The sequence below is a fragment of the Poromitra crassiceps genome, assembly GCF_964638095.1.
Source record: "Poromitra crassiceps genome assembly, chromosome: 29".
NCBI classification, from domain to species: domain Eukaryota; kingdom Metazoa; phylum Chordata; class Actinopteri; order Beryciformes; family Melamphaidae; genus Poromitra; species Poromitra crassiceps.
In genome coordinates, this window is record NC_139641.1 from 6,534,054 (window position 1) to 6,557,852 (window position 23,799).

General features: G+C 43.9%; 1 protein-coding gene across 1 annotated transcript in view; it reads right to left on the reverse strand.

Moving 5' to 3' along the window:
- LOC310799947 (ectonucleoside triphosphate diphosphohydrolase 3-like) overlaps positions 1–17,777 on the reverse strand; it is a gene marked incomplete at its 3' end in the record, with an annotated part of 29,373 nt that extends 11,596 nt beyond the window's left edge. The window contains exons 1-4 of the mRNA XM_083662556.1: positions 17,759–17,777; positions 5,055–5,192; positions 2,138–2,255; positions 1,662–1,821 (exon numbers count right to left, since the gene is read on the reverse strand). Of these exons, the coding sequence (XP_083518682.1) occupies positions 1,662–1,821; positions 2,138–2,255; positions 5,055–5,189 (413 nt within the window). The 5' untranslated portion in view covers positions 5,190–5,192; positions 17,759–17,777. The remainder of the gene's footprint in view (positions 1–1,661; positions 1,822–2,137; positions 2,256–5,054; positions 5,193–17,758) is intronic.
- Between the last annotated feature and the right edge of the window lie 6,022 nt (positions 17,778–23,799).

The window sequence follows — 23,799 nt, forward strand, 5'->3', positions numbered from 1 at the left end:
GCGGTCAAAATTGGAATCGGAATAATCCATCATTACGACACTGATCATCATCCCCATCGTTATCATTGACTACAATAGCAACAACACCAATAACATATTTATTCTCATGAATGCCTTGTATAATCAAATTGATCTACCAAAATCTCTCACAAGGCGCAATACAGCTGTCAAACTTGGGACAGTTTTCCACTGCCCAACGGAAGTAAACCAAGTCAAACCAAGGTCACATCTGTAAAGTACCAAGCATGTCTGCTTTATAGACCTTATTCGCTAACCCTGGACGGCACCATATTGTTGACATACCGTCCTGCGCGCACACAGCGCTGCAGCTGACAACTAGTAACAGCCTTATTGTCGTTTCTGTTCCATTACAAAATAGCAATGGTAATGACAGCAATAAAAACCCCACAGTTGTTATTTGTATGCAGCCGTTAATGCCTGTAATAAATAAACAAAAAAACGAGGTGAACAGACTTTGCTGTGAGGAGCTGTCAGAAAGTTTCACCTGTCTCAACTAACTATCCACACATCTCCTGTGCTGCTGAAGTATCGTCTGTCTCGCTCCCTTCACGTCTGTGGACGGTAGAGATAGAAACAAACCACGGGGACTTTATTGCTGTCATTACTACAGCCATGCCTAACGCAGGTCACCATCCGAACACAATTGGAACGATACAGGTAACGCTAACGGCAGCTAGCTTCCTATAGACGGTTTTCACCAGAGCGCAACCCCACAGCACTTCCTTTTTCTCAGCATTCGGCAAACTGCAGAAATATTCACTCGACATCGTTACTTTTGTTTTCGCCGCTCAGCTGTATAGACGGTTTTCACGGAATGGTCAGTCCTGCACTTGAATGTTTTTTTTCTTTTATGTCCATATAGCAAACACTGCAACAGGAAGTGAGTGGGCGGTCAATTTAGAATGTTTTTGTTGTCAAGTTAAAACCGTCTATAAACGCTGCTCCACATAGGCTGTCACTTGAGAACTGCAGTGCTATGTCGACAATATGGTGGCGGTGGGTGTGCCAGTACGTGAGTGACGTCAATCGAATAAGGTCTATTGCACGATGCAAATCTTCGTCAAAACATCCCATTTCCAGCATGTAGCTTGCTAGCTAGCATTGTTGTTTCACAGCGGCGGAGGCATGGGAGCGAAAGGGATTTCCCTTCCCGACTGAAATGGTCGAGGCCAGAGCCGTATAATAGAAGAGTTCCGACATCTCCATTCACTCCAATGGACCAGTTTTTTTCCCAGGAAGTAGAAAGTGGAACTCTTGAGTAAAAAAAAAGCAGCACTGTCGAGTTGCAGCAAAATAGACAGTTTGTGTTGTACTCTGAAAGGGTTTTTCATCCCTTGAATCAAATTGTACTTTATCAGCTTTATTTTAGCATGCAAAAGTAGCGCGAGACCCATTCCTGGCTGTTCATTGGCTAATGAGTCTCGCATTTTGGTCCTCCGCTGACGCCACTCTCTCTCTAGAGGACACTAGTCAAGGCCAATGGCAGCCTGCTTCCAGTCAATCAGACTACAAACAACATAACTTGGGGCCAGAACAGTACAGGCCCTACTGTAGGTCTAGGAGTGCAGTAAGAATGTTTTATCTGGTGACCCTGCACTGTATGCTAGCTATACTGAAGACACTTCTTTCAACGTTCTTACTGGAGCAGTCTCATTCCAGCAGTAGCTCCCAGAAACAGAGGTGTGTTTTGGTGTTTGTCAGCAGGAATGGCTTTGGTGATGTTGTCCATGCAGACTTTGAAGGCTCTCCATGACGCAGCATCTTTAACTGGGTCCACGTTCATCTCCGAGATGCCGTCACCTGTGGACACAAGGCCAGGCTGGAATAACATTCTCACATTCCCGCACTAAATAGACTTGAATGTGTTTTCTCTCTCTCTCTCTCTCTCTCTCTCTCTCTCTCTCTCTCTCTCTCTCTCTCTCTCTCTCTCTCTCCCTCTCTCTCTCTCTCTCTCTCTCTTTCTCTCTCTCTCACTTAATTGAATAAAGGCTTAAAAAAAAGAATTTTTTTTTCTGTTCATTATATCTAATTAAGTTAACTTTACGCTTACTATTTGAGACTATGCTGTACACACAGTAGCTGTGACTCTGCTCTCATTTGAGAGAAAATAACTCACCGGCAACTCTGCAGTGCCACACCTCCGTCACCACGCCTGTGTCATTCTGCTTGTTCCCCGGCCACTCGTACAGGTAGATGGTGGAACGGGACGAGCCAGAGTCAATCACTATGCCATACTGAAGAGAGAGACAGACAGACAGACACACACACACACACACAGACAGAACAGAACGACAGACAGACAGACAGACAGACAGACAGACAGACAGACAGACAGAACAGACAGAACAGACAGACAGACACACAGACAGACAGACAGAACAGACAGACAGACAGTTAGAAATTCAAGAAGAGAGACAGACAGTAAAGAGAAGAGCAGACAGAAATATATTATATATATATATATATATATATATATATATATATATATATATATATATATATATATATACATTGGAATAGGGAGAGAGAGAAAGAGGTAGATGAATGAATGACTCCTCCTCTACTCCAGGCTGTCCTCACGAGGAAAACAACAACATAGGCTATGAGCAAAACGGTGTGTGCAGGTGAAACGCTTTGCACGGTTAATTCGATAAAAATCACGTTGGTTATGTTTTTGCGTGTCTTTAGTGTGTGTGTGTGTGTGTGGGGGGGGGGGGGGGGGGGAGCATCATGGGAGAACATGCAAACTCCACACATAAAGGCCCATTTTTGACCACCCCACCTGAGCCATAGGCACTGAAGACATGCATGGGGACACACCCTCACGCCAGGATTCCACTGGTGGCATTTGCGTTGCGTTGCGGCTGTGCTCCGGTTTTGCTACGTGCTCTGTGCTCCACCAACACGTCACGGCTCCGCTCCGCCAGACAGCTAGAGTGACGAGACCGACAAGTTCTCGTGGTGAAATCGCGCGAGACAATTTGTATGTGGGATAAATACAACGACAAACGGGCAGAAGATCATTGTTCCCAACTGGAGAAGCAGAGGAGGGGTGGACTTGCTTGGTGTTGTCCTTGTAAAAAGGATGTGTCGTGTCATATATTATTTTGTGGTTTTCCACTTCAATGATGAACTTTTCCTCATACATGTTTGTCCTCTGGCTTGATATTGAATGCTGTAAACACCTCTGCCCTGTTGACTCCATGCCTTGCTCCGCCCAACTTGCTGCGGCTTTGCTCCGACATCCGTGAAAAATAGAAGCCTATCTGCTTCGGAGAGCTCCGGATCGTCGGAGCTGGGACGGAGTAGACACGCAACGCAGAGGCAGAGGTCGCCACTACTTCCTGGTTACGGCTCCCAACTTTGCCATACGTATCAACTTATTCACATGTTCGTAAACAGTGGTCATTGTAATACCCTTGACAATCGACTGATGTTGTTTTGGGGAGTCATTGGAAATCGACTTATTGTATCGTTTCGGTATGAGGATGTGTTGTCTACTCACTACTTGCTCTTAAAAAAATGCGCTCTAGTTCTCCTTGGCTCTTTTTTCCTTGCACCCGTGCTTATATTGCCATGTTCAAAATATCATATAACTCTCAGGTTGACTTTTGTAGTCCTTCATTTTGGCTGCTGGTCATTTCAAACTAGGACTTGAACCTACTCGTGCACTGATTGTAAGTCACAGTCGTCAGCCAAATGCGTCAAATGTGGACTTGCAGATGGAGGCGTCCATTTCACTCTGGTTTTGTGCACAATCATCATGTTTTCACTGTCCCAGTCTGCTGAGTGCACGCCTTATTAACAAGAGACATAAAAGCCCCATAATGACATTCTAATGTATTCCCACAAAGAGCCGGACTATAAAGGTAGGAGAAGTGCAAGGGAGGCACCCATGACCCATGACCAAGATAGTAGGGGTGGGAATCACCAGATGCCCACGATACGATACTAAAACGATACTTGAGTCACGATACGATAGTATTGCGATATCGCAGATATTGTGATATATTGAATATTGCGATATATTGAATGTTGCGATATTTCGATATATTGTCTAACTCCTTTTCCTACCCTTTCCTTGACCTCACCGGAAGTAAAACATGCAGTGTTTTTTTGTTTTGTTTTGTTTTTGCCCAAAATGTAGGCTACATTATTAAGCTTCTCTGGACTCAATACGCCACTGCAGGCGCGGACTGCAACATCGGGCGCTTCGGGGCAGATGCCCGGTAGCCTGGCATGGCATGGCCTGCAAATTTTTTTTTTTATATATCGATACTTGGCATCCAAATATCGATACAATATTGTGAGGCAAAATATCACGATACTATGGTGTATCGATTTTTCCCCCCCACCCCTACAAGATAGTCATAGGCAACATTCTGTCAAAATTGTGTTACTCGTGGATGGTATATTAGTGAAAATAAATGATCCCTCTTTTTGCTATAGGGACCCCCTGGAACTCCTTCAAAGAACCCTGGGGGGCCTCAGACCCAGGGCCGGTTCCAGAACAAGATGACTAGCGATGCATCCTAGATAGGAAGGGGTGCACATGCATGGGCCGCCCGAAAAATTTGACATGTTATTTTACTAAAAATAATGCATTTTACCATCATTTCAAGTAGAATGATACCAGCCAAGCAAGAATATTTCAAGTGTTTCAAGTGCTTTACTGAAATATTTGGACCATAATAATGATAATACAATTATCTCAACCTTAAAAGGTTACATGTAGGTGCCAAAAAGCCATAAATTCACATCAAAGAACAAAGAAAAACAACAATTATAATTCAAGTTTAAACAGTAAGTGTGCAGCTGCAGCATTTATTATTATTATTATTATTTTTTATCTTTTCAACTGAGCATGCAGACAATTAAAATAAGGGTGCAATGCGTGCTTTTGCACCCCTGTAAAACCGGGCCTGCTCAGACCCCACTTTGAGAACCACTGGTCTATGTGTGTGTGTGTGTGTGTGTGTGTGTGTGTGTGTGTGTGTGTGTGTGTGTGTGTGTGTGTGCATAGTGCTGCTCACCTCCTCTGTGTAATAGTGAGACTTCCAGCTGTCCTGGATGACGGCGACGGTGATGATGGCAGCGATGCTGGCCAGGAGGAGCAGCAGCACGGCCGCCGTGCGACACCTGCAGCCCCGCTCCCGCTTGGAGGCCATGTCCTGAGAGGGGGAGAGATGGATTGAAAGAGAAGTGAGAAAAGGAGTGTGTGTGTGTGTGTGTGTGTGTGTGTGTGTGTGTGTGTGTGTGTGTGTGTGTGTGTGTGTCTGTGTGTGTGTGTGTGTGTGTGTGTGTGTGTATGTGTGTGTGTGTGTGTCCCAAAAGTGATGATGAAGAATTCTATATGGCGAGATGAGCAATAATAGCACTTATCAAAACGCAGAGTGGCTATTTACTGGGAGTACTCTGGTTTTAGCACAGGGAGGCAAGTTAGTGGTATGTAATGTTATTGTCTACCCAAACAAAGATAATGCCATGAGGTCACCCGACAGTGTTAAGATTCTTCTAAGAAAGTGAGTTTTAAAATGAAAAATTCTACTTCTTCTTATGTCTAATACGGTGCCATGGCACGAGTCCGATACCTCACGAGTCCGACACCTCACGAGTCCGAAAAAAGAGGCTAACTTCCCCCAGACCCTAACCCAAAACCTAACCTCTCCCACCCCCACGCCTAAACCTAACCTCCCCAAGACCCTAACCCAAAACCTAACCTCTCCCACCCCCACGCCTAAACCTAACCTCCCCCAGACCCTAACCCAAAACTTAACCTCTCCCACCCCCACGCCTAAACCTAACCTCCCCCAGACCCTAACCCAAAACCATGAGGTGTCGGACTCGTGAGGTATCGGACTCGTGAGGTATCGGACTAGGGGGCAGTCCCCTCTAATACACCCATTTGACAATTTCTGCCAAAACAAGTGTTTTTTCCCACGTTGTTGTATGTTTATATCACATTACTTCTTCCACAGCCAACCAATCAATCACAGATTTACAATTCTGCCCATCTGCCCCTCCCACCTAACATCCCATTGGTTGACACTTTTGAAGAATCCTTCACTGCGTTATGTCATGTCCCAATATCCTGTTTCAACAGGAAATACGTCACATTAAGGAAGCAAGCTGCTCCAAAAATGTGGTTTCAAGATTCAAGATTCATTTTAATAGCCACAGTAATTGGATTACAAACGAAGAATTTGACTTAGTGCAAGTATAGCGCACCGGTCACATAGGACGAATCAGCGTGACGTCACTTGCCACCCGGAAATGAGGAACCCCGCGGCAGTTATTAGTATGACTTGTGCCAAACAAACGTTAATACCTCAAAAACTATACATCACATCGCTTCTATTTTGAGAGCAGAAGTAGCTCAAGAGTTTGGTGTATAATATATGCATGTGGTGTTAAAGTTGTGTGAACTGTCACAGTTTTTAAAATGTAATCCGAGTCAGCATGGGGGGTCGGTAGGGGAATCAAAAGTTTGATTTTTATTTTGAATGGGGGGAAAAGTGGGCGGTCACTGTTGAGCTCTATATGAGGGGTCAGTTGATCAGCATTTTGGTCAACAAACGGCGTCACTGGGTAGAAACGGCAATGGGACACTATGGAGCTAGCCTTGAGTGTCTCACTCTAGCCGGCTGTGGTGTTTACATTTTAAAAACTGCGACAGTTCACACAACTTTAACACAACATGCATAATATTATACATCAAACTCTTGAGCTATTTCTGCTCTCACTCAGAATGTCAAAATAGAAGCGATGTGATTTGAGATATTAACGTTTGTTTGGCACAACTCATACTAGTTAACTGCTGCAGGGTTCCGCATTTCTGGGTGGTTGTGACGTCACGCTGATTCGTCCTATAGTAGAAGACAAAGCCACACAGAAAACAATCTCACATGATGAAGTGCAAAGTAAAAAGTCCTTTAAAGTGACATATCATGGAGGGAGGGGTAGGGCTCAAAAACTGCGGTCAATTCGTTTTTATTTTTGCTGCGGAAGGTGACCTGGACCTCAGTGGCAGCCATGATAAGAGTTTGTCGAATTCTCTAAATCAGTGGTTCTCAAATGGGGGTCCGCGGACCCCCAGGGGTCCGTGGCACTTTGCCAGGGGGTCCGCAAAAAGTTTTCAGGCAATTTTTTTTTTTTTTTTTTTTTTAATGCTACATGTTACTTATTCCTTCTCAAACTACTTCCTACATGGTGCTAGTCTATCAAAATATCTTGGCTGTCATTGATTGTGTTGCATAGTGGTTTTCTGTACTGTTGACAAATTGTGATATTGTAAGTCGCTTTGGACAAAACAAAAGCGTCTGCTAAATGACGTAATGTAAATGTAATGTAATAAAGAAAAAAAATATATATATTTTTTTGCAAAATCTTCATAGTTCAACGAAAATAGTTTATGCTTTAAATCTAATGGTTCATGGATTACATTCTAATAAAAAAAACTATCAAATTAAAAGTCAAGCACGTTACCGTGGAAACAATTAACCTTAGCCCAAAATCACAAATCAGAATGAGGGGGTCCCCGGTATATTTTTTATCTTGTAAGGGGTCCTTGGGTGAAAAACACTTGAGAACCTCTGCTCTAAATGCTAAGGAAACGTGCTTCAATGCTTCCTTTCTTTCTTTTCAAAATCTGATGGGTATCTTCAGTATCTAAGAAATAAAATGAAAGATTCCATGAAGTCAGGTGCTATCTTTCGTGTCAAGGGCAGGGCTAGAGAATGCATGTCACACTATGTCATTCGGTGTTATGAAACTATGTTAAAAAGGTTCCCTAGATCTTGATTTCTGCCCAGAGCCACTGATTGAGATGTGTATACAATCTCCATTTTAAGGCAGGACATTTTTTGTGTGGGCGGGGCAGCATCCTTCCACTTGAGCATGACTGCGCGTCTGGCCAAGAGTGAGGCAAAGGCAACCATGCGGAGCTCTATATCAGATGAGGATCATCTTCAGTATAATGCCAAACAGCTATCGAGGGTCCGGGTCTAGATTCTGCTTTAAGATATTGGATAGGTTATAACCAGTGTTGGGCAAGTTACTTTCAAAGTGTAATATATTACATATTACTAGTTACTGCAATTTGAAAGTAATAAGTTACTTTACAATATTACTGTCTGTGTAGAGTAACTCGTTACTTATTACAATAGTTTTTTGGATTACTTTTACCAAAATAACAGCAGCAGCAGAATGATATGGCGGCCCCGGAACATCCCGAAAAATAAGTTCAACCGCCTTGAAGTCAGTGTAAACAATCCTAAATTCTAAATGTTATTTTTTTCCTTTGTTATTGACATCTATAGTGATTATTTGCATAAAAACACACAGTTTGATTATTTGATGGTGCTTTGATAAAAATAAAAAAAGTAACTCAATTTGTAACTTGAGTTACTTGACAAAGTAACTGGTATAATATTACTGAAATCCTATAGGTAATAAGTTATATTACTGAGTTACTGCTAAAAGTAATATATTACATGTCATATGTTACTTTTGTAATGAGTTACCCCCAACACTGGTTATGACGTCTCTCCAGAAGTTTTGTAATTGAGGGCCCAGCCAGTACATGTGGATAAGGGTAGCATCAATGTTGTTGCATTTGTCACAAGGGTGATATCAAGGTTGTGTGATTGTGATCTCATGATCTCACGCAAATCCAACTGCCTCACAAAGTTAGTGGGCTCTATGAACTACCTTAACCCATTGATACTTGATGCAGCATTTGCGTGTATATCCCTCATTTGTGTGTGTATCCCTTTAAGACCGCGTCACACGGTTCGCGGTCTTAAAGGGATACACACACAAATGCTGCATCAGGTATCAATGGGTTAAATTGCACGAGTGTTTCCCAAACTGTGCTGGTGGTCTGCTAGTGCATTTTCTTTTTTACACACATAAACCCTGAGGAGTAGGCTCGGGCCGATTTTCGGAAATATCACTGATTTTATATCAATATCACGGATTTTGACATTTTTATTTCAGAGGCTGTAGCGGCCTCAGTGTTAAAGCCAGAGTGAAATTGCTGGTATCCTATGAAACTAGAAGACCCAAGGCATTGATTTGTACCAACCCCGTCATGCTAGCTGATCAGGAAGGTGGCTAAATAACGCTCCAAATTTAGGCTAAATTAATTGCAGGGAGGGAAAAGACATTTTCAAAGGGGTCCTCTTTCTCACTTAGTGTGTGTGTGTGTGGGGGGGCGTGTCTGTCTGTCTGTCTGTCTGTCTGTCTGTCCCCGTTTTGAAACAGTAGCCTTATGTCGTATTTAGACTTTCTGATGCTATTGCATGGTTAAACCAGCTAATTTTATTTCATGGGGGGGGGGGGTTTGTATCTGCAATGGAAGTGGTCCCTGGGAAATCTGGTTTGCTAAATAGTGGTACTTGGTCTAAAAAGTTGGGGAAACCCTGCACCCTGCACTGCACTGCACAGAGTGAAGTTTGGGAAACCCTGCACTAGGCAGTGTCTTGCACAGAGTGAGGATTTGTGATGTGAAGATGGAATCCCATTGGTCAGCAGATAGTGTTCATTGCGTCATGTCTTATCTCCAGCAGCCCCTGCACTTCCTTGCTTACAGTGAAGATTTCAGCTAAAAACACATGGGTGTCAATTATGTCTGTTCAAGTTAACTCTGCATCTCAGGGTTTGTGGAGACTTGAATTACGCCAGGTAAGCAGTAGTGAATATTGATTGAGGCGGCCGGTCTCCATTTCTCCAAACTGGGACCGCGCGGACTGCATTCTACTGCATGTAGTACACTAAGGTTCTACTGCATGTAGTACACTAAGGTTCTACTGCATGTAGTACACTAAGGTTCTACTGCATGTAGTACACTAAGGTTCTACTGCATGTAGTACACTAAGGTTCTACTGCATGTAGTACACTAAGGTTCTACTGCATGTAGTACACTAAGGTTCTACTGCATGTAGTACACTAAGGGCCCTATCATTGCAAAGGCGGTCATTTCGCGTTAGCGCCCGTTTTGCGCTGGAATAGCGCCGGGCAAAGCCCTAATTGTGGGCGTGTCGGCCCGCTACGCTTCGCGTCATCTCGGCGCAAAACCTCCAGGCGTGTTTATGCCCCAAACAGTATTCACACGTGTGAGATCATGTCCAGTCCACTCCCCTTAAAAGCCAGAGTGCTGAGCGACAGAGTGAGAGAGAGGGAGAGAAAAGAGGGAGGGGAGCGAGAGAGGGGAGCGAGAGAGGGGAGAGAATGAGAGAGGGAAGAGAATGAGAGAGATTCATCCTCTGAACCAGTTCGGATTCAGATAAACCATTAGAAACTAACGAAAATGGATGCTGATGGAACGATCCATTTGAAACACGCCAAAGGGCTGCCGCGCAGTTACGCAGTAAATATACCTATGTAGTCATTTCGCTCCGACTCAGTGGAATGTGGCCGTAAGGCGAAGTGCGCATGTGTGCCACGACGTATTCCATGACGTCTCCCACCCCTCCCACCCATGGATGTATTAAAAGAAGAAAATACCCCCGTATACGGCTCTTAGTGGCTTCTGAATAAAAAAATGCCCCATAAAAATGTATTTGATAATTAAAAGAGTCGTTTTAGACTTTGAGTGACACCCGGAAAAAAATCCCCTGGGTTTAACAGCTGCCGGGGTCCCCCATGCAAGTGGATGGGAATTTTCCTTTCTGGGCTGCGTGGCGTCACGTGACTTGCAATACAGAGCTTCGCCACCACGTTCAAATGGCTTCACAGCCCAGGGCTATTCCTGGGGGCTTGGTCAAAACCTGTTCAAGCCTCAAGGAAGGATTAGAGAGGGTGTTGGTATAGAGGTGCCAATGTCAACAGTACTGATCAGACAATATTGACTTTGTACATCTGCCTGTTTGTCCAGTTCTGAAGTAGAATTAGCAGAAAGCAGCCAGCCATTCGCACTAACTAGGGGTGGGAATCGCCAGATGCCCACGAATATGCCCACGAATATTGCGATATATTGAATATTGCGATATTTCGATATATTGTCACTCCTAAATCGTTTTCCTACCTTTTCCTTGACCTCACCGGAAGTAAAACATGCGGTGTTTTTTTGTTTTGTTTTGTTTTTGCCCCACATGTAGGCTACATTATTAAGCTTCTCTGGACTCAATACGCCACTGCAGGCGCGGACTGCACCATCGGGCGCTTCGGGCAGATGCCCGGTGGCCTGGCATGGCATTGCCTGCAAAAAAAATTTAATTTTTTTTTTTTTTTTTTGCAATATCGATACTTGGCGTCCAAATATCGATACAATATCGTCAGGCAAAATATCGCGATACTATGGTGTATAGATTTTTTCCCCCACCCCTACTACTAACACCGGACAGCTGCTGGGGAGTTGCATGATGGGAAGTTCCTAACATGGCTACCACTCCACCAAAGCCTCCAGAGTCCAAGGTCATTCGGCATTACATAGAGATGTGGGCTGTAGGTAAGGTCGGAAAAGAAATGTCAGCTCACGGAAAAAATTAACCATCACATATTGCCTCATGCAAAAGCATAACACGGCTTGTCAGACACATTTCCGCTAGAGTCTCACGGGTTAGTTTGACAAAGAACAGTGCTTGAAGCCAGGTCCAGCAGTGTCCATGGATGGAAATCTATGTACACAAACACTGGCTCACAACATAATGTTTCTCATATGCCGATGTGTTGTTCTTAGGGGGGTGGAGACCTACAAAAACCTGGAAGTACTTCTGGACAGCAAGCTGGACTGGTCTACTGGAAGGGGCAGAGGCTCTTATTCCTAAGGAGGCTGAGGTCCTTCGATGCATGTTCTATAGATCAGTGGTGGCTATAGTGTCCTCTTCTATGCTGCAACCAGGAGAAGAACAGTGGTCAGCTGGATAAGCTTGTGAAGAAGGCTGGACTCCCTGGGGACTGTGGTGGAGGTATACACCACAAGGTGCAGGCCATAATGGACAACACCAGCCATCCTCTCCACACCACCCTGACAGGCCATAATGGACAACACCAGCCATCCTCTCCACACCACCCTGACAGGCCAGAGAAGAGACTGTACAGGGGCAGGGCCTCATGTCCTGATTGGACTCTCGTGCAATTCATTACATTACATGCATGGTCTCTGTGCAATAACGGGAACTGGAACTAGTGCAATTTTCATAATTTCTACTACACTATCAGACTTTTTTTTGTATTATTATTTTTTTTATTGGCACTTTTTTTTAAATCAGATTCAATGTTGTTGTTTTTTATGTTTTTATCTCATTTTAAGATAACCCTGGTTTTTAACTACTTTATTCCTCTCTTCTGATGTGTCTTGTCATTTTAATCTGTGTTTTTTTTTTTTTTTTTTTTTCAGACTGTATGAGCTGCTGGACATCCGAGTTTCCCCCAAGGGGATCTACAGTATCTCTATCTATCTTATACCCAGAGGTATAGTAAGTCAATTAACTCAAGTTCTGCACATAATTAGGTTCTGACACTTGGAGTATTTCCACTTTGTGAGACTTTCTACTTTTACTGTGCCAGTTTTACCTGCAAAACATACAATAAGCTGATCAAATATGTTGCATTGTTACTACACGCACGCACAAGCGCGCGCGCACACACACACGCACGCGCGCACACACACACGCACGCACGCGCACGCACAAGCGCGCGCACACACACACACACACGCACACGCACGCACACACACACACGCACACGCACGCACACGCATGCACAAGCGCGCGCACACACACACACACACAGACACACACACACACACACACACACACACACACACACGCACACACACACACACACACACACAACCATACTTCACTTACCCAGTGCTTCAGTATCATTATCTGAGGTGTTTTATTGTATCTCATTGATAATAATAATGATAATAAATGTTATTTATTTGCACTTCGCATACAAATCATGACATGTGGAGGGGGAAAACAAACGATTGATAAAAGGCAGAATTTAGAAATAATATGCCAGTAAAAGCAAAGCTGCAGGACAAGAACTCAAAGATGAGGTGCAAAAACAAGAGAGAGGGAGAGGAAAAACATTCATGTAAAAAGCGAGACAAACGGACATTTGTAAGTGATTTAAACAAATACAAATTGAAACAAATTGAAAACAAATTGACTGAGTCATAGAGTGGTGTTTAGAAATAAAAGCATGCGTGTGTTATCATTTCCAAGTGTTTGAAAGATTAAAACAAAATGTTCATCAGTCTTCGGAACAGATGCGTTACGGCTGCAAACAGACTCACACTCATGTAATCTAGACCAGAGGTTCTCAAATGTTTTTCAGCCAAGGACCCCTTACAAGATAGAAAATATACCGGGGACCCCCTCATTCTGATTTGTGATTTTGGGCTAAGCTTAATTGTTTCCACGGTAACGTGCTTGACTTTTAATTTGATAGGTTTGTTATTAGAATGTAATCCATGAACCATTTCAGATTTAAAGCATAAACTATTTTCGTTGAACTATGAAGATTTTGCAAAAAAAATATATATATATTTTCTTTTTATTACATTACATTTACATTACGTCATTTAGCAGATGCTTTTGTTTTGTCCAAAGCGACTTACAATATCACAATTTGTCAACAGTACAGAAAACCACTATGCAACACAATCAATGACAGCCAAGATATTTTGATAGACTAGCACCATGTAGGAAGTAGTTTGAGAAGGGATAAGTAACATGTAGCATTTTATTTTTTAATATATATATTTTTTTTTTTACGTGAAAACTTTTCGCGGACCCCCTGGCAAAACTGCCACGGACTCCTGGGGGTCCGCGGACCCCCATTTGAGAACCACTGATCTAGACACATGCGGGATCAGATAATAATAGAACCGGTGCGTAATTTTTACGCACCGTGTGTATGTATTGCCCATCTATTATTAACATGGGCAAGAGTCGGTTCCGGCAGTTTGACCGGATCCACACGGAGACGTACCGCAGCTGGTGTACATTGGATGTAAGATTACAGTCAGGCACGTGCACAGATAGACCTCGAAGGGGGCTTGAGCCCCTGCCGTTTTGCCCTCCTACAGAGAAGTGCCCTTTTCTTAAACAGTGCAGATCTGGGTTTGACGAGTCTCGCAAGCTCGGTGTTTGAGCTACAGTGGAGCTTCTGGTATCAGCGGAAACTAGAGATCCAGGAGAATATGTATACTGAAATACACTTAAAGTCCCTGGAAACCAAAATCCACAAAAACGTTCTAACTATGTTATTTAGGGTCTTATGTTAGTAATTTTGTGCCTCCGAAATTATTATACATTACTTTCAACCCAAAGCCTTAAAATCGACACTTTTCTACAAGATTCTACAAAGTACTTCCTCATTGAAGAGAGCAGTGCGCGAGGTGCTAAAACGCAGGAGCTTATGACGTCATAAGCTCTATATAACCTTTGTACACGCGCGCAATCCGCACCCACCCTCCTTTTGTCCGTTCTTTGCCCCCAGTGACAGCGCTCCCTTGCTGTCCGTCTCCCTCCCACTCTGTGTGCCGTCGTGCCAAGCGCTATGCTTCTCTCTCTCTCTCTCTCTCTCTCTCTCTCTCTCTCTCGGGACTAGTGAGAGAGAGAGCACAGAGAGAGACACACAGGCTGGTGACGCGAGGTTACTCTCTCTCTCTCACACACACACACACACACACACACACACACACACACACACACACACACACACACACACACACACACACACGAGTGCTTTGTTCGACACACAGCACTCGATGTCCGTTTCCCTCCCCCCCCTCTGTCTCGCGCTCTCTCTCTCTCGGAAAACCTGCTGCAGACGGGACACGCCCACACATTCCGCGGGAGAAAATACACTCTAAAAAATAATTGATTCCAATGAGTTTTGCCACGACTGTCAAACCTAAATTTATATACTTTGCGACGTTCATCATCGTTCAAATTTGGCTGGTGGCTTATTAACATAGGGTCCTGTGATGTGATGAACTCAAAATGCTAAATAATAAAGAAATATTTCTGGTTTCCAGGGACTTTAATGTATTTGCATGTACCATTAACTGTCATGTAGCAGTGTTTGAACCAATAACCTCAGTCATGGGTTTGTTTTAAATGTATACATTTTAATATCCTTTAACAATGTTCCAAAAGTAGTCATTCCTGGCATATTCATTTAAAATCACTGGTGTGCCCTTTTATGAATTTGGGCCACTGTCAGAGATGACACATTCTGCAGCTTGTAGATCATTTGCAGAGAGGGCCAAGACTTTGGATGTTGGAACAAACTAATGAGGGTTAATAACTTTAGGATTTATCACCATTGAACTGAAGGGAGTTGAGTGACATCCAGGGCTGATTACCGTATCCAGAAAGCAGTTTTGTTAGCTCTGCCATATTACCACATTATTTATGCATTAGTTGTGTTCTGTGTGTGTGTGTGTGTGTGTGTGTGTGTGTGTGTGTGTGTGTGTGTGTGTGTGTGTGCGTGCGTGCCTTATTCCCAGTTTTCCCATGTCACGTTATGTAATAACTTGGGGGAAATCTGGTGTTTTGTATCCAGATTTGATTGTATACTCAAAGGAGATGAGGAATTGTTCAAATGGAAATATTAGGTGGTGGTTGGGGGGGGGGTCTGGCTAAAGTATGAAATTCACCTCTACTAACATTATCAGATTATGAGGGTGATATAAAGATTTTGATAAATACCGATGCAAACTCATGGATAGTGAAAAAGGTTGACAGAAACGGTAGCAGGGCAGACACCAACCAGAGAAATCCTTCAGTTATCTGCCCTAGGATGAGCAAGGTGACCATCACCTATAGGTGCCTATAGTTTGCATCGCTGAAATAGGCTACTCCCCGGCACTTTGCTTAGCGTGCTGAAAACGCTGCACCGTGCTGTCAGACTGTTCAGTCAGTGAATGAGCTGTCAGTCATGAGCGGTTGTGGCAGCGTATGATTACAACGTTGCATCGTTTCACTACAGGTAAATGCTGCTATGACATCTCTGCCTGGCTAAGTGTTATTTTCAGGTTCTCACAGACTAGTATGCTCTCTCTCTCTCTCTCTCTTTCTCTCTCTCTGTCTCTCTCTCTCTCTGTCTCTCTCTCTCTCTCTCTCTCTCTCTGTCTCTCTCTGTCTCTCTCTCTCTCTCTCTCTCTGTCTCTCTCTCTCTCTCTGTCTCTCTGTGTCTCTGTCTCTCTCTCTCTCTCTCCCTTGCTCTCTCTCTCTCTCTGTCTCTCTCTCTCTCTCTCTGTGTCTCTCTCTGTCTCTCTCTCTCTCTCTCTCTCTGTCTCTCTCTGTCTCTCTCACTCTCTCTGTCTCTCTCTCTCTCTCTCTGTCTCTCTCTGTCTCTCTCTGTCTCTCTCTCTCTCTCTCTGTCTCTCTCTCTCTCTCTCTCTCTCTCTCTGTCTCTCTCTGTCTCTCTCTCTCTCTCTCTGTCTCTCTCTCTCTCTCTTCTCTCTCTCTCTGTCTCTCTCTCTCTCTCTCTCTCTCTCTCTCATCTCTCTCTCTCTCTCTCTGTCTCTCTCTTTGACTTTTTCTTGTCCACACAATACGAACACAAAGTAAACATTTGACTCTGAAGCCAGAAGGCTAACACTGATGACATGTCAGGAAGCTGTGCGCTATCGCTATCTCTGCCAGACGCCTGGCACCCCGGAGAGTTACTCAATAGTCTTAGACTGCCTCTGTACTAGGCTAACATGCCAAGTTTTGTTACATTTGGTTGCCTTTTCTTGACATAGGCTACTAACATTTTTCATTTTCATGAATATGTTGTCTTAGTTGGCTTGGTAGGATATACAGGCTATCTCAATACAGCTTAAGTACTATCACCGCTGCAAGAGTCACAAGAGATGACTGAAGTACATCTAATTTATATTTTCACACTGTATTTATCTACAATAAACTTCAGTCAGACTAATTTAAAAGACTGGAAATGCAATGTGTCTTGCAATATTAATGTGTAAACAAAATAGCAATAGTAATCCCAAAATTATCGTTGCAATCATTTGCAGTGAATGGACAGTGCATCTAATGCAACGGATGTTAAAGGAACACTCCGCCCATTTTCAACAGCTTTGTATCATTAGAACATCAGTAGTATATCAGAAAACTGTAAACTGTTTTGAAGTCTGTCATTTAATTTGACAGTTATTGAGTGTTAAAGTGTGGACCAGTGATGTCACTTTGTTGCATTTCTCTAATCAAAGTGACCTGCTTTTGTAGGATACGGAGCAACACGCCTGTAGTTTCATTATCTCTCTCTCTCCCTCTCTCTCTCTCTTGCAGAACAATCATCAGACCACAACGTGCAGCAAAGCTTTTTCCGTTGCCATGGCAGCTACACATAAACACGGGTCAGCAACATGTGTCAGCAAGTCTACACCTTAATGCGTGTGCTATGTCTGTTACCATGGAGGAGATAAAGTGTTCCAGTAAAGACAGTGCTGACGAGCTAGGAGTCAAACAAGTCCCACATTCAAAGTCAAGTGAAAGAAGTCTCACATATTTGCCCATGGTGTTTCCTTCTGCTTGTACTGGTCCTCCTCGTCCAGAAAAAACTGCTCTAACGCTTGATACATGCAGACTATAGCACACTACATACAGCAGGTCTGACCCAACCATCCAACTCACCCCACATGAAACAAACTTACTCTAACCTTTTAGGTCGCTATACTTTTGTGTAACCGCCTCTCCGGTGTTTTCCTTTAACTGAAGCTAATGGATAAGAGAGAAAAAAGTTTTGTCTTATTTGCTTTTCCTACCTTGCAGAGCCGGCTTGGGACGATCCTGGTTCAGGGAAGGGAGAGAGACGACTCAGCGGAGGGAGAGGGAAGCCCAGGAGGTAATAGGAGAGCTGGAGCGGGAGTGGGAGGGAGAGAGAGAGAGAGAGAGAGATCCAGACTGAGAGTGGTTTGAAGATTGTAAGCTCCTCATTGATCGGCCCGCGAGGACAGGAGTGGTGTACCCCAATAGAGAGAGAGGGAGGGAGGCAAGGCAGGAGGGGGATGACATATGCGCAGCAGCTTTCACCACTCCCACCACAAGAGATAAATAACATCAGTGAAAAGTGCCCCAGGACTGTTTCCACACACAGCGAGCACAGTCACTGAGTGATACACCGGTGCTATGTTGAATTCTGCATCCCCCGGACACCTGCATCCTTTCCCTCATCAATGATGAGAAATGATCTGACATCTATTAGTTTATGAGCGTTGTTTCGGCATATTTAGGGCTGTTTTGACTTAAATCGGACTAGAAGTGAGCTGCGTGATGGGGGTCTCCCCTGGGTCGTGGAGGCTGATTTTGGTGCTTACATTCTGGGTAGAGGTGACCTCCCGGCCTGGGGGGTCTGTCTTGGTTCTTCCAGGCCAACTTTGGTTGCTTAAAATCGGGGTAGATGACCGCTGGGGGGGGCGGGGGGGGTCTGTGCTGGCTCATGGAGGCCGATTTTGATGCCTAAAAACAAGGTGGATGCAAACCTCGGTGATTTGTACCTGTCGAGATTGGCATCCTCAGCCCGCAATATGGTGGGGATGCAATTATCGGCGGGGATGCCGAATTCGCTGTAACACCGGTGTCATGCCGAGTTTTGCACCCCCGCCGAGAATTGCACCCCCACCATATTTTGGGACTGTTTTAACTTAAAAACAGGGATGCAAATCTCGGCAGGTACAAACCGCCGGGATTTGCACCCCCCTCCATAAAGCCAGGAGAGATCCCCGGGTCTCGAGGTCACCTGTACCCGGTTTTTAAGCACCAAAGTCGGCTTCCATGAGCCAGAAGAGAGCCCCAAGCATGGAAGTCACCTCCACGCGGATCTAATGCATCAAAGTCGGTCTCCATGAGCCAGGACAGACCCCCTGGCTTGCATGGAGATCACGTCTACCCAGACAATTATATCATTTTTAAACAGTTAAGTTCATATAAATCATTACAATATGCTCCCGGAAGGTGGGGATGCAATTCTCGGCGGGGGTGCAAAACTCGGCATGACACCGGCATGGTGACTAGTGAACAATGATCGGCTCTGACTTCAATGAAAGTCAGAGCCAATCATTGTTCACTAGTTTGTTGATGTAATCATTGGGACAAAGTGCAGAGTGGATGATTTACCCTTCTTCCACACCGTTTATAACAACGTCAGCTTCCTGTTTGATGGGCTTAACCTGAAGCTATCAGACAGCATAATGTAATCTGAGCTCTCTCAAAGCAAACTGAATTGAAATGGCCATGTGGGCCATGTGACCAACTCTCATGATATCCCTGCATGGGGTTCTGTTACATTTTCACATTCTTTTACCCCAAAAACTAGAGAGTGCCCCCCTCCCCCTACATTAGCGTGAGGCCTCTTCGGGGGACCCGACTTCTACTTGAAGAAGCCGTATGGGTGGGCAGTGTTGGGGGTAACTCATTACAAAAGTAACATATTACATGTAATATATTACTTTTAGCAGTAACTCAGTAATATAACTTATTACTTATAGGATTTCAGTAATATTATACCAGTTACTTTGTCAAGTAACTCAAGTTACAAATATTGAGTTACATTTGATTAAATCAAAGCACATAATTAAAAAAAAGATACAATCATTTCCTAATCAAACGTGTGTGTTTTTATGCAAATAAGCACTATAGATGACAACAAAGGAAAATAATAACATTTTAGAATTTTGGATTGTTTACACTGACTTCAAGGCGGTTGAAATAATTTTTCGGGTTCCGGGGCGGCGATGTCATTCTGCTGCTGCTGTTGTTTTGGTAAAAGTAATGCAAAAGTAGTGTAATAAGTAATGAGTTACTCTACACAGAAAGTAATATTGTAAAGTAACTTATTACTTTCAAATGAAAGTAACTAGTAATATGTAGTATATTACATTTGGAAAGTAACTTGCCCAACACTGTGGGTGGGGGATCCCCTTTGAGCCTTTTTATGAGCTGCTTGTGTGGATGGTGACAATGCTCTTTTGGGGTGTTTATTTTTGGCCCTAAATACGGTGCAAGAAAGAAAGAAAGAAGAGTGTCCATCACACTGATGAACTCCAGCTGGCCCAGAACAGGGCGGCACGCCTCACTCTCCGCTGCTCTATGAGGAGCAGTGTAGAGGGGATGCATGCCGCACTGTCATGGATCAAAGTGGAACAAAGAATAGCATGCAGCTTGGTAACCTTTCTGTTTAACATCTGGAACAGTGGGAAACCACAGGGCTTACATTCACAACTGTACCCCACTAAGAGTAGACATGGCTATACTACAAGACAGGCAGTAGATGCTCAATTCACTCTACCTCTACCAAAAACCAATGCTCTGAAAAGAACGGTAGAGCAGTTACGTATTGGAATAATCTACCTAGTAATATAACGGTGGCAAGTAACACATTTTTGTTTAAAAAAAAGTTAAAACATGCAGTGATGAATAATGTGATAACTTTGGGTTATTAATTATTGTACACATATGTTGAATTGTATTGTATTGTACTGCAATATGCTATGTTATATTATATAACACTACACTGTACTAATTCATGAACTTCTAAAATGTATGATTTGTAATAGAGTGAGCTAACCTGACGCTGCCAGATGGACGGTGTAGCTCCACATAGGTTTCACTAAACCAGTCGATCTGGGTTTGAAGTCACCAGACCCGCTGACGGAAGCGGGCACTTTGTCCAAGCTACTTGGCAGGTGATTGGATGACCCATCTGTCTATCACCGCTGGTGGGTGTTAACTTCAACCAATCAGATCACGGAAGGTGCCTGTGGATGATCTCCGTGGTATTCATTGATTGAGTCCTCGCGGTCGTAAAGTCACCTTCGAAGCATTTAGTTAGATTATAACGAACTAGTTGTGTGGCTTAGCCTTCCCAAATGTTGAGGGTCGTTTTTTAGAATTTAATACATAGAATTGGGAACATTACATTCAATTTAATTCAGACTGCCTGTCACTTCCGCGATGTTGACGAGTGAAAAGAACTACAAAGACCATGTACCCACTACTTGCCCAGACGAGCCTGCCCGCCTACGGCCGCCGCTGATTCGTCGGCCCGGCAATGGCCGGCATGGCTCGACCAATCATCTTAAACTGCCTGTGCGGGTCCAGACCGTCACGGAGAACCAAATGAAATGTGAGTTCACGTGACGGGCGGTTTATCAGGCTAAGAGTGAGCTGATTCACTCTCTTTTTTTGTCTTTGTTGTTATAATTATCAGCAATGTTACTGTATTATGTTTTTATGTTATGTGTTTGGACCCCAGGAAGAGTAGTCTCACCTTGGTGCAGACTAATGGGGATCCACAATAAACAATAAACAATAAACTTTCTGTCTGCTTCTGCCAAGTTGGCCATCTGGCTGACACGTAAGCATCATCGGACTCAGAATGCCGGCTGTCTGGAGCCGGTGTTGGTTCTGAAGGGACTACTGAAGGCCCGTTTGAGGGTGGAGTACGCCTTCTACAAGATGACGGACAATGTGCTGGCTTTCAGCAATAGATGGACGGTTGGGGGGGCGTTGTGCTCTGTGGGGGAGGATGAGGAGTTGTTTGTGAACTTTCGAGTGATACATTTTCTGTGTGCAGTGGATAAAGTTGGTTTGTATTAGTTTCTATAATGGTTTAATAAAGGGAGTTTGAAAACCAAATCTCTCTTCTCTTCTCCTTTCTTCTCTTCTCTCCTCTCCTCCCCTCTCCTCCTCTCCTCTCCTCTCCTCTCCTCCTCTCCTCCTCTCCTCTCCTCTCCTCCTCTCCTCTCCTCCTCTCCTCTCCTCTCCCCCCCTCCTCTCCTCTCCCCTCTTCTCTCCTCTCCTCCTCTCCTCTCCTCCTCTCCTCTCCTCTCCTCTCCTCCTCTCCTCTCGTCTCCTCCTCTCCTCTCCTCCTCTCCTCTCCTCTCCTCCTCTCCTCTCCTCTCCTCCTCTCCTCTCCTTTCCTCTCCTCTCCTCTCCTCTCTCCTACTCTCCTCACCTCCTCTCCTCTCCTCTTCTCCTCTCTTCTCTTCTCAAATGACACCATCTGTGCCACGTTAACAATGTCCTCATCACACAGATTTTTGTTAGCAGCGCTGTTGTTTGTTTACAATCACTGCGCCTGCATGACAATGGGCTGGATTCCATCACATGTCAGGGTGCGGGTGGTCCTCCGGTATCTGGGCGGACTACAAAGAGGCCAGTCAAAGTGAATTATGTGCCTGATTCATTGGGAAGCGAATGAAGATAATGTATTTTTAGTAGCCTGAAGTGAGACCTGACACGCAGCAGTCTGAATGAACCGGAAAGAAACGGTGGGCAATTCGATTTGGAAGCAGAGAGCTCCTGCTTAATTGCATTTGTTTCAATCCTCCTGGAGACAGATTCGATGTCATAGTGTATTTCCTACTGTAGATGTTAAGGTTGATAGTGTATTTCTTACTGTAGTGGTTCTACTAAGGTGCTAGATGTTAAAGTCGAGCTGAACCCAAAAATGACTTTTCTTTTCTTTTAGTTCAAATACCTGGGTATGCAGAGCACCTATTTAATAATGTATGCAAAAAAAATCACAAAAATCTAATTTCTTTAGTTTTTCACACTTTTTCACATCAAAAGTTCATTTTTCAAGATTTCATTGATAACAGTAATGTACAGTTTGCTGACGTCACCTAGTACTATCAGATTTCTACCCCATTTCAACCAATCATATCACGACATGCAGCTGTCAAACAAATCTTCATTTCAGGATAATTTTCTCTTCCAAATTAAGTAGAAAATGGCGCCTAGTGCCTGTCATCTGGCAGAATTCCTATCCCATAAATGAACTACTAACTTGGCCAATTGTTAGAAACATGAACAAAAAACAATAACTATAATGTCTAAGAATGCAAAGAAATGTAACTGGCTCGTTAAAACACGCATTCCAGGAATATTATTTACATTTATAACGATAATGGCCGCCCACTTCTGGCCGAAACCACACCCACTTCCGGTTAAGGCCCCAGGGTCAGAGTCAGTATACCCTCTGAAAAAAGGTAGACTACACCACTGGTTATATGAATGTTTCACTGGTATTGCCCAGTGGTTTATCCTGGCCTACTGTATACTGGTGCATATTGTCAGCCTCACAACAATACCAACTGCACATACATTAGGTCCTAATGTATGTAATTTTATGGGCTCTCGATGTCCGAATGATGAGGACATCAAAAGCCCACTGAGATTTACAGAGATGAGAAGTCTTGCTAATTGTACGTGTGTCTCTAATTGGAAGCTTTCACGATGCTCTGCCACACAGGCCTCCTCAGAGGAAATGTTGTGGCTGTGCTGTGGCCGGGTCGATGAGACGACCGGGGCACTCCAAATCCACAGACGGACCTCCAGCATCTCAATTAGAACAATTAATGGGCTGATAATGGGCCATGCACGCTCTTTCCCAAACTCAATTGATTTTTTTGCTTGTTTTTCTTGTTTGCGCTGCGGCTGTCTCTCTATTATCACTCCCCGCTATAGCTGACGCCCCGTCATTATCTCAGTTATACTGATCCAGAATTGTCGTGTCTGACAAGCAATATTTGTGTCTGTTATTTAACAGTTTGCAGCTGTTATGCATCATTGCTGAAGTAAAAGGTGAAACAAATCAAGTACGACTGTTTGTTTAGAGCAGAACATTCCGTGATCTGCCCTTCGTCCTAACTGGACACTGTAAATCTCACCTAAAAGCCAAAGGTATGTGATGTTGGATGTCGGATTGGTTTTGTAATCGCAGATGTATTGCCAAAAGATATGCTTTAATAAACAGAAAGTACTCAACAGATATGTATCCAGTTAAAGAGGACATCTCAACATT